Source organism: Scleropages formosus, chromosome 2 (assembly GCF_900964775.1).
Source record: "Scleropages formosus chromosome 2, fSclFor1.1, whole genome shotgun sequence".
NCBI lineage: Eukaryota > Metazoa > Chordata > Actinopteri > Osteoglossiformes > Osteoglossidae > Scleropages > Scleropages formosus.
The window spans coordinates 7,121,195-7,132,455 of record NC_041807.1 but is presented as its reverse complement, the minus strand read 5'-3'; the positions used below and the strand labels follow the sequence as shown (position 1 = coordinate 7,132,455).

The 11,261-nt window shown below is 41.6% G+C and overlaps 1 protein-coding gene across 1 annotated transcript in view; it reads left to right on the top strand.

The window, feature by feature from the left end:
* Positions 1–4,801: 4,801 nt before the first annotated feature.
* The window catches only part of LOC108934897 (mucin-2-like), a 32,461-nt gene continuing 26,001 nt past the window's right edge, over positions 4,802–11,261 (top strand). Inside the window, exons 1-9 of the mRNA XM_029249957.1 lie at positions 4,802–5,008; positions 5,320–5,445; positions 5,861–5,981; positions 6,065–6,224; positions 6,316–6,393; positions 6,502–6,571; positions 8,151–8,288; positions 8,369–8,515; positions 8,673–8,752. Coding sequence (XP_029105790.1) covers positions 4,873–5,008; positions 5,320–5,445; positions 5,861–5,981; positions 6,065–6,224; positions 6,316–6,393; positions 6,502–6,571; positions 8,151–8,288; positions 8,369–8,515; positions 8,673–8,752 — 1,056 coding nt within the window. The 5' untranslated portion in view covers positions 4,802–4,872. The remainder of the gene's footprint in view (positions 5,009–5,319; positions 5,446–5,860; positions 5,982–6,064; positions 6,225–6,315; positions 6,394–6,501; positions 6,572–8,150; positions 8,289–8,368; positions 8,516–8,672; positions 8,753–11,261) is intronic.

Sequence of the window (11,261 nt, the reverse complement as noted above, 5' to 3'; positions counted from 1 at the left end):
TGTCCAATTCAAATCAATCACTGCATTTCACAACAGATGAATAGTCACAGATGGAGACATGTGATTGTTGAAGCAGAGATGGACAGTGCATCTAGTACCACTGTTTTTGCCAGTATGCAAAAGTAATTGTGACCAGTGAATGTAATGCAACTATATGCAGCAGTTAGGTGATGTAGAGACAAGAGGGTCAAATGTTCAGTCCATATACAGGATATGGTATATACTTCTCTACATTTTATATGATGATGGAAATCCACAGTTTTGATGTTTCGTTTGGCGAATACTGTGAAACTGTCTATCATTAACAAACTAAAACAATGTGTCATTGATACATTTACTAGCCTGCTATTTAGTTTCATGTAACTTCTCTGAAGGCGATATTATTCTTTAAACAAAACTGGAGATGTTTGCAGAAGAGAAAGAGTACACACACACACACACACACACACACACACACACACCTTCTGAACCGCTCGTCCCATACGGGGTCGTGCGGAACCAGAGCCTACCCGGCAACACAGAGCGTAAGGCTGGAGGGGGAGGGGACACACCCAGGACAGGACACCAGTCCACAGCAAGGCACCCCAAGTGGGACTCGAACCCCAGACCCACTGGAGAGCAGGACCCAAACCAACCCATTGCACCACTGCGCCACCACGCCCCCCCAAGACAAAGAGTATTTTAAATTTAAAGTAGAAACATTTTTTTCAGTGAAAATTCTTAAGATGAAGCTTAAAGTAGGATACTTTTCAAAAAAAGATTTTATCTGTAGACATATTATTTTGCACTATAACAGTATTACAGTGCAATATTACTGTCAGAAATGCCACTATTACGAAAGTTCAGCTCAGTTTCAGCCCCTAGAAGGGCTGGTAGCCGAGGCAAACAGACAGTCAAACACACAGTGGCTGAAACCACTTGTCCTGCCTGGGGTCATGGCAAACTGGAGCCTAACCCGGCAACACAGGGCATAAGGCTGGAGGGGGAGGGGACACATCCAGGATGGAACGCCAGTCCGTCCCAAGGCATCTCAAGCAGGACTCGAACCCCAGACCCACCAGAAAGCAGGACCCAGCCAAGCCCGCTGCGCCACCATGTCCCTCCTATAGTCAAATACCCGATATGTAAATTTAACTGTTACGTTGGACCTGTTTGCTCTTCCTTTCCCAGATATTTTCTGTCCTTAGTGTTAGTAACAAAGCCTTCCCCCTCCTCGCAGTAATGGGTTCCTAAAAAAATCCCTTGTATAGTAAATACTGATAAAGACATAAATACCATTAATTTCAGTAGTAAAGAAACTGGCACTAATTTCTATTAAATTTTATGGTAAAACATGAAATTCCTTGAAATTAATGCAATTATTTCAATAGTTGATATTAGTTATCATAACACAACATAAAATTTTCCCTTCATTAATTACTGTATAATACTGTTTGGCTTGTTGTTGTTGAGTATTATTATTATTATTATTATTATTATTATTATTATTATTATTATTATTATTATTATAGGACATTAAAGATTAAATAAATCAATGAAAACAATGCAAATAAATTCAGATCTACCAAACAAGCTGACATAGTGTCCTGCAGCACCTGGGCTGTGCAATTGGATGTGGGTTTGATCCCTGCTCAGTGTGTCTAGAGTTTGTGTGTTTGCATGATGACTCTAAATTGCTTTTTGTGCGTGTGTGTGTGTTTGTGTTATATTGCTCTGCTTTTTAAACTCTGAGTGATTGTGTGGGAGTTTAGTACAGTGTACATAGTAATCACTGTAAGTACATTGTAAGTACTTTATACCTATCAGTCACTTTGGATACAGGTATTAGTTGCATACTATATTAATTATAAATAATAATAATAATAAATTGTCATATGATGTTATTTACACCTTTTAGAAAATGTGTGTTGTACATTAAATACGCACACACACACACACACACACACACACACACATTTTCCAAACCGCTTGTCCCACACGGGGTCGCGGGGAACCGGAGCCTACCCGGCAACTTCGGGTGTGGGGCCGGAGGGGGAGGGGACACACCCAGGATGGGACGCCAGTCCGCCACAAGGCACCCCAAGTGGGACTCGAATCCCAGACCCACCAGAGAGCAAGACCCGGTCCAAGCCACTGCGCCACCACACCCCCCACATTAAATACAAATAACTGCCTATTTTATATGTGTACAGAGCAGTGAAGCCATTGTCTTAGCTTATTTTACTGTAATGACCCGAATGATACAGAACCATATTGCATTTGTATAGAACATACCTGAACATACATACGTCTAGTGACTATTTTTGTATATTGGGTACTTTATATTTTTTTTTTTTTTTATCCCTCATTCACATTTTCTATCTTCTCATCTGTCTTGTCACTGTCATTCTGTCTGTGCTGTGGAAGTTTCTGTCACCAATACAAATTCCTTGTATGTGTGAACATACTTGGCAATAAAGCTCGTTCTGATTCTGATTCTGAGATAATTTCAAAAGGACTGGGGTTTATTATGGTTCCAGTCAATAAGATGGACTGCTGTCTCGTCCACAACCATTGACATAAACACCTTTAAGAACAAATCTAATAGACCAAGTGTGCATTTTCATCCCACACAGCTTCTCTCACAGTTTCACTCTTTCGTTCCCCCTCATGCACACTCCCACAACCCTTAGGCTACACGCATTCTCTCAACCACGGCCTGAGATAAGGAACAGTGAACAACCATGGCTGGATGGGAAATAACACAATAAAATGCATGAACGTAACAACAAACTTACTTAGCAATTAAATAACACCGCAAGGTGTTACAGTATTTTCTATATTTACAAAATAATGCATAGTACATTTTAACACAATTGTATCTATTAGTAACAGTAATGTTTTTTTAGAAGGATCCTTGTATAACATACTAAATAAATCTAAATGGTCCTTCAGTCATGCAAAGTAGTTTTTCTCCCATATTTTATTGTATTTGCGGTAAATAGTAACAATAGCAGAGAAGCTGTGACAGCCCTGCTCACCTATTTGTTCATGTTCTGTGGTTACTCTCCTTTACTCTGCAGCATGTAAAACCTATGGGAGTGGGATCACTCAGCCTCTTACAGGAGAAAAGTTCTATGTGCGGTCCGAATGTCCTTTCAACTTCATTACCTTCACGCACGACAAGGTGGATGTCATAGTCACTCTGACTCGTGGAAAAAGTGGCCTCATCAGCAGAGCTGTAATCAATGTGAACAATGCCAAAATCTCTCTGGAGAACGGTCACATCATTGTGGAGGACCAAAGGTCAGTAACTTCTTCTTTTTCTTTTTTAGACATGACCACTATCAAATAGAGCACCATACTCACACACACACACACACACACACACATTTTCAGAACCGCTTGTCCCTTACGGGGTCACGGGGAACCGGAGCCTACCCGGCAACACAGGGCGTAAGGCCGGAAGGGGAAGGGGACACACCCAGGACGGGACGCCAGTCCACCGCAAGGCACCCCAAGCGAGACTTGAACCCCAGACCCACCGGAGAGCAGGACTGCGGTCCAACCCACTACGCCACTGCGCCACCGCACCCCCTGCACCATACTCACTATTTTAAATAACAGCTGTACATATGATCGCTCAAAGGATCATTGATTTTGACCTTTAGTGCATTCCATCCTATTAACAGCACGCCAACTGAGGCATGTTTGTGTGTCCAGTCAGGGATGTATTTTCACTACTTTATATTTACACTTGACAAATGCTAACAGAGTACTCTAGAATAATAGCACCAAAGTCGCTTAAGTTTTTTGGCAAAGGTTGGTGGATTTGAGGAGATGGACATTTCTGTGAGAGAAGTCACTCAGTTTTCGTTAACCACTTATCTCGGTGGTGATATGGGATCACTGGGTGGTGACAGTCCACTGCAGGGTAGCCTCTCACAAACACACACACACACACACACACACACACACACATACACACTATTGCAGTTTAGGAAACCTACGTGAACACAGGGAGAACAGGCAAACTCCGCAGAGATTGAAGCAGATTCAAACCTACATCTAAAAGCCCAGGTGCTGTATCATAGTAACACTACCTGCTGTGCTACCGTGCCACCCCCGTGAGAGAAGAGCAAATGTTAAGAGAGACAGTGAGCTGCACGGTAAATAAATAAAGATAAATGATTTGTCTCTGGATGACTTTCAAAGCCCTGGTTAACTCTTCTTGTGGTTCCCTTTCGCCAGCGTGTCTGTTCCTTACAATGACATGTATCGGCACATCTTCCAGTATGGCATCTACACAAAGATGAAGAGCAAGGTCCTGCCAGCAGCTTTCTCCATTTTATGGCAAAGTTTTGGGAATGAGATCAGTTTATTCTGGGTAAGAGGTCATGGGTCTTTTAGCCAAACTGTCTTGAAATCTTGGAACTGTGGGACTCCTTAGTGTCACATGCATGCGCTCAACATGAGATGATGAACAATGCTGCCATTTCAGGTGGAGCTGGACACATCTGATATCAAAGGCTTGACCGGCTTTTGTGGTGGGTACTTTTTCATTTAACGCTGCAATTGCTGCCGGAAGGACTAGAGAAGTGTCACCTTCCTCAGTGTCTCTTCATTTCACTGCAGATGGTAACCCAGCAAATGATGTACTCCGAGGAGAACAGTGTCTTGTCCAAGCAATGTATACACAGGACTCAGACCAGTCGCTACCCTCTCCAAAGGTTTGTGTTTCAAACATCTAAGACAAAATGAAACAACTTTCTCTGAGGTTAATATTGAAACTGCATTTCGTACCAGATATTTAATTTGTCACTCTCTTTTTGTCAGGTTGATTGTAAAGCTTTGTCCTACATGAAAAATTGTTTCAGTGATTTGGACTGGACAATGACACTTTGTGGGCACAATGTCGACGGCTTTGAAAAACGGCCGGAAATTTACTGTCCATTTTTTCATGAAATTGCCCACAACTGTTCGGAGTTTTATTCTGAAGTCTCAGACTGGAGGATTAGAACTAATTGCCGTGAGTAGCGTTTTCACAACAGTTGCAGCGTTTGAAGTAGAAATTGTGCTATTTATGTTTGAAACAACAATCAAGGGTAACGCTCCTGTGAATTCATTCAGTGTGGTAGTTTTAGAGAATGGAATACAGGGCCTGATGTCTCACTTTGTAATGCTTTTGGCCCTGAAATTTTTTATACTCTTTATTCTTTATACCCTCTTTTGTGGTATTGAGTGTTGATCAGAGTGAACTTCATTTGATGCGTTTTTCAAACGGATTGTTGGATTAACATAGAACACATTTTAAAACACGTTTTCTTTATTCAAATGTAGCTGAACCAACTTGCCCTGGAAACCTTATATTTCAAGAATTTGGGCCCGCCTTCTCACCGATTTGCTCAAGCTCACAGTCAGATGTGGCAAATTCAGAAAATATCACCACATGTCTTTGTCCGCCAGGTGAGTGTCTTGAATGGTTTCAAAAAGTGTGTGTTCTTGACATTACTGACGAATAACTTGGCTCTCCCTAGAATGTTCCTTCATGAGATATGATTATTTTGCCACAAAACATGATTTTAAATAAATGATCATTTTTGCCAAGTTGAGCACTGCACTATATTTATTCAAACAAAGGGCTTCCTGTTATTGTTTGTTCAGGAGCTTTTCAAACCGAATGCCTCTTGCATCAAGCTCAAGCAGACCTTCATAAATATTTCACCTCCTAAAACAGCTTTCACACAAGCGCACCCTCATGCACACACATACATACGCACAAGTCGATGGAGGCCTCAGATACTTTGATTTTGTGGTAAGCAGGACTACAGGTGCAGCTGAGTGTGAAGTAAACACCGTCAGTGGAATTGCTGCCTCTTAGGTACTGTTCTCAACGACCTGGAGCCTGGGAATCTCTGTGTTGCTCCGCAAAACTGTCCCTGTTTCCACAACGGCCAAGTGCTTCCACATGGTGCTGTTTTGGATGAACGGTGTCAGACATGGTGAGGAATCCGCTAAACACTGGATACTCGTGATCCTTGAGAGTGCTGTCTTGAAAAAGAGAAACTGCCCATCTTTTTGACAGTAAATGTCAAGGCAGAGACTGGACCTGCGAGAAGAAGACGTGCCCCGCCACCTGTACAATCGAAGGACGATATGTGACCACTTTCGATGGCAAATACTACACCTTACCTGGGACGTGTAAATATCATGCTGTGGTAGGTTTACAAAAGCAAAAATACAGTTGAAAGAGCAACAGCTTTGATCATTATTTAACTGCAGATGTGAACTGGCTGCCAAAGTCACTTTTTTGCTTTTTTTTATCATTATTACTAGGGGAGATACTGGACTCTCTCAGTTTCCTTTTCTACCACAAGTTTTACTGTTAGCCAAGTTTTGCTGAAAATGTTTGAGGTATGTCCTGTTTCTTATCAGCATAAATATTTCAATCTTTTTGTCAGCATAAAATTGTGTTACTTGCAGTCAGTTATGTTGAAATCTGCTGTTTTTTTTCCCCTGCAGACTACATTTACCTTCTCCATGGACAGTGTGCAAGCTGGTGATAAAAACATCAAAGATGTCTATCGCACCGGTTTGTATGAATAACAGAGACCTTATTTCTCTTGTGTCATTATTTAACCATTTAGCTGTGACATTTTTCCATTCTGACCTACAGTGTTAGCAATACTATACCCAGTTACTTATAATTATGTACCCATTTGTGGTAATTTTAGCAAAGACACTTCAGGGTTAATAACTTCATTTAAGGTACTAAATTAGGGGAAGAATTTGAACCTGTATCCTTCAGTTACAAAGTGACAGCTTAAGCCAGTACACCACTGCTGCTCTGATTGTTCAGTAAGTTTATGTGTCTTAAATATTACATCCATGAAAGGTGTATGAACAAAGTTTTTAATGGTAAACCACAGTCATTCTGGAAAACCAGTAAAAATGGTAAATAAAAACAAATTCTGCCAGAAAGCAGAGAACAAGTAATTCTCACTCTTAATAGTCTAGTCATCTCTGTGCATAATTTTTCCATGAACATTGTATAATCAAAAATGATCTAATGCTACAGCAGCTGGTTTTTTTGCATTTTCCCACCATGGTAAAAGAAGAGCACAAGAAAAACACAATAATTATTGCGATTGTAGTAAGCAATTTATTTCATACTGATGAAACAAAATAAAGAGAATTACTCACAGAATTTGTTACGTTGCAGGTTATACTTAATGATTGTGGAAGATGTTATCGTTGCAAGTTTTCCTCATAACCTGAGCAATGTTGAACATTTTTAGCTGTCAGTTAGTACTTATTTCATATAAAACTCCACAATATAGAAAAAAGGTAAGTGAATACTACAAATACATTAAATGTGGCATTAAAATAGTGTGAAAAGTTGATATACAAGTGCATCATATGAAATAAACTTGACTGCTGGACTGTTAATATATATATAATGTAAAAGGAATTTACGGTGCTTTCTCTTTACATGTTTTGACTGTTATTTCATACAGAGCAGTTTCCTGATGTACACACACACACACACATTTTCTGAACCGCTTGTCCCATACGGGGTCGCGGGGAACCGGAGCCTAACCCGGCAACACAGGGCGTAAGGCCGGAGGGGGAGGGGACACACCCAGGACGGGACGCCAGTCCGTCGCAAGGCACCCCAAGCGGGACTCGAACCCCAGACCCACCGGACAGCAGGACTGTGGTCCAACCCACTGCACCACCGCACCCCCCTTCCTGATGTATGACATACTCAAATACAGTACTGTTTTTAACACAATTTATTATTATTTCACAAAATACTACCCGTGCAAGGACATTTCTTCATTTAGCAGATACTTTCCTCCAAAGCGACACCTCCGAGAGGAATACAACATTACTTACTGCCCTTTACACTGCTCCCAGAGAGACACTGTCACGTTTACCTTCTCTGGTTTGATTTTACATATTTGTATTTTAATGTTCCATTTTGACTGGGGTCCCATCCAGGGTGCTTTCCCCCCAGCCTTGTGGCCAATTATTCCGGGATAGGCTCCGGACCCTCGTGATCCAGACCAGGATAAACGCTTAATGAAAATGGATGGATGGAGGGATATTCAAATCTGAATATACTGTCTGTAACAGAATTATTTCATTTTTTGCTTCCTTTCCCCCAGAAAATGTTACGGTATTCTGGCAAAGTTCAATGTTCGTTCAACTGCACGCTTCCACTGGGATGAGTTTACAAGTTCGAGTTTCTCCAACAGTCCAGCTGTATCTGACATTACCAGCACAAGAGAAAGGCCAAACAAAAGGTATGACTTTGTCTGTGAGATACAGTAAACCCTCTAGTTTAATCGCTGTTCGCTGAAGCGGCAGTTCTTTGACTTCTTAGGAATTTGTGGAAACTATAACGATATCACGACGGATGAATTCATCTCCTTTACGTCATATCCTGAGAGCTCGTCGGAGGTGTTTGCGCAGTCCTGGGCTGAGCCAGGATGCACACCTGGTCAGAAATGCACCATCTCACAGACCCCAGGTAACGCTCCTCTTACCCTCTATCATGACTCAGCTGCTTCAGTCGACATTATATTTATTATGATGTAGAGAACCAACTTTTTGCACAGAAGCGTAGCAAAATAAGCAATCAAAGTTGTGTAACATAAACCAACAACATTAACTCTTTAAATTTGCAGCTAAATGTCTGTACCTGAAAGATCCAAATGGAAAGTTTGCTGCGTGCCACAGCATGGTAACAGTTGACAGTTTTGTTGAGGTAAGGCACTCTTCTCCACAATATGTGTCTGAGACCTGTGGCATCCCATGAGAAATACTAGTGTTGCCACGGTTAGTATAAGGACAACGCCCAAGGCAGGCAGGCGGGTCCAAGTGTAGTGGTTTCACATATAAATGGTTTACCTGGACCATGTGACAGGAGCAAACCATCAGGCAAAGTGAAAGTGAACAACAGTGTGCAAGATCTGCAAAGGACTGCTCTTCAGCTCTCCATCTGTTTCTATTTATATTTATTCAATTAGCTGATGCTTTTCTCTAAAATGACTTACAGTATTAAGGTTACAATTAGTTACCCATTTATACAGCTGGGTCATTTTTACTGGAGCAATTTTAGGGTAATTACTTTGTTCAAGCATAGTACAGTCAGAGATTGGGATTGAATTTGCAACCTTTTGGGTCTAAAGGCAACAACTCTAACCACTACGCTACCAGCTGTTTGGCAGGAACTTACTGTGAACACCGTATGGTATAGTACACAGGTGGAAAGGAGCCCTCGCTGAGGCCCATGCAAAGACTGGAAACCAAAGATGTGACACGGTGGTCTTGTTGACACACACATGCTCCTTTTTGGGTATTGACAAGTGTTACCCTGCTCTCAGACAAGGGTGCCTGAGTGGGAGTGAACTGAAAAGTGATAAGGAGACCAGGTACGAGTTAGCATGTAACCGGTTCTAGCGGTGACTTTTTTTTTTCTTTTTTTACTTTTTTTTTTTTTTACAGTTTACACAGAAACAATGCAAATCCAAAAAAACAGTCATTAATTCAGTAATCAACACCACACTTCTATTCAAGACAACCAACCTTTACCATTTTAACACTCCTATGTAGCAGTAGCTGCGCCGCTAAAATTGTTTTAAAAGTTCACATAAACCAACACATTTACCCATCACGGCATTTACACCAACATCAAAATAATTTCTAGTTTTCACAAACTAAGACATAGCAGCACACTTTTGTGACAGATTATCACAAACATTCGCATTATGATTCACATTGCATATTATATATTGCCTGCCTATAGCATTCCAGTTGAGCAACATTAGCTTAAACTAATTTATAAAACAAATATATTGGACAACTGTTTGTTTCCCAAAACGTAAAATATCATATTTAATTTCACATTTAATATGATGTACAACATTCAGTAAGTCACTTCATACTCACCGCACAACATTTATGAGGTTTTAAACTGTTTTACTAACCTGAAAAGTGATAAGGAGACCAGGTGCGAGGTTAGCACGTTATGTAACTGGTTCTGGTGGTGACTTTTATTTTTTTAACTTTTGACCCTTTTGCCAGAACCAGTGATTCCTTATCACTGCCAGCACCCCCTACAGGCTCTCTTATTGAACAGCATTCACACACTTTTCAATTACGAACTGTTCTGCAACAACTGAGCGCAACGCAAAAAAACTTGTTTTCGAGTGCCATCGCTTCCCTTTTTTTCTATTCAATTTTGAACCCACTGCACCCTCCATAATTTTTTCTATTTTTATCTTCTATGTGATTTACTCCATTATTTCTTCAATAAGCATGGTCATGACAGTAGGAACAGCACGGATGACTGAACATAGGGCAGTGGTAAGGTGTGTGAAGTGTGCACCAAGCCGGGATATACCACAGTGACTTCACTTCCGCTCTCTACGGTCTGTATGATGACTGACCGAGGGAGTCATAAGTAAATACTTCCCTCGGCCTTCCAGTCCTTTGAGATCTCCTTGCATTCCCTTCCGTTTCAGTTGCATCCATTCCTCTCTCTACATTCTCTGCCTCTTTTCTTTCATCCACCCTTTCCATCTCCAATTCATCTGTCTCTCTTTGATCTCCATCTTCCATTGCTTGCTGGTGACTAGGGAGCTGGGGAGACTGTACCTGTTCATCTTGAACCAGACCTGTATACTGACTTTCTCTGACAATCCTCTCCATGGAAGGACAAAATTTGCTTGCTGTTGCACGAAGGTTGGAGTGGTGTATAGGGCTCTGTTGTACCTTGTCCAAGCTCTGTGGCTGAGGTTCACAGGGTTGGTAACAAGGTAGTAGTCTTCGAAGGTCATAATGGTAAGCGTATTCTTCCTCATCTGAGTCATCAGCCTCTGGCTTACTGACAGGATGAGCTTCTAAGTGTCTTTTCTGTCTTACTCTCCTTGTCTCCTGTTCCACAGAAGCTTGGCTTTCAATGGGTAAGTCATTGACGGGCAGTAAGAGATTACGGTGTAGTATCCTGGAGGTCTGGCTGCCACTTTCTGGCTGTACCTTGTACACCGGACCATCTCCCACTCTTTCCACCACCCGGTGTACTTCCTTCTCCCAGTAGGCACGCAGTTTTCCTGGGCCGCCTCTCTCAGACAGGTTCCTCACTAGCACTCTGTCACCTGGTTGCAGGGTAGCACCTCTCACTGTCCAGTCATAGTATTTCTTGCCCTTGGTTGAAGATTTCCGACTATTTTCTGTTGCAATATGGTAAGCTTCTCGCATCTGGCTGCCCACTT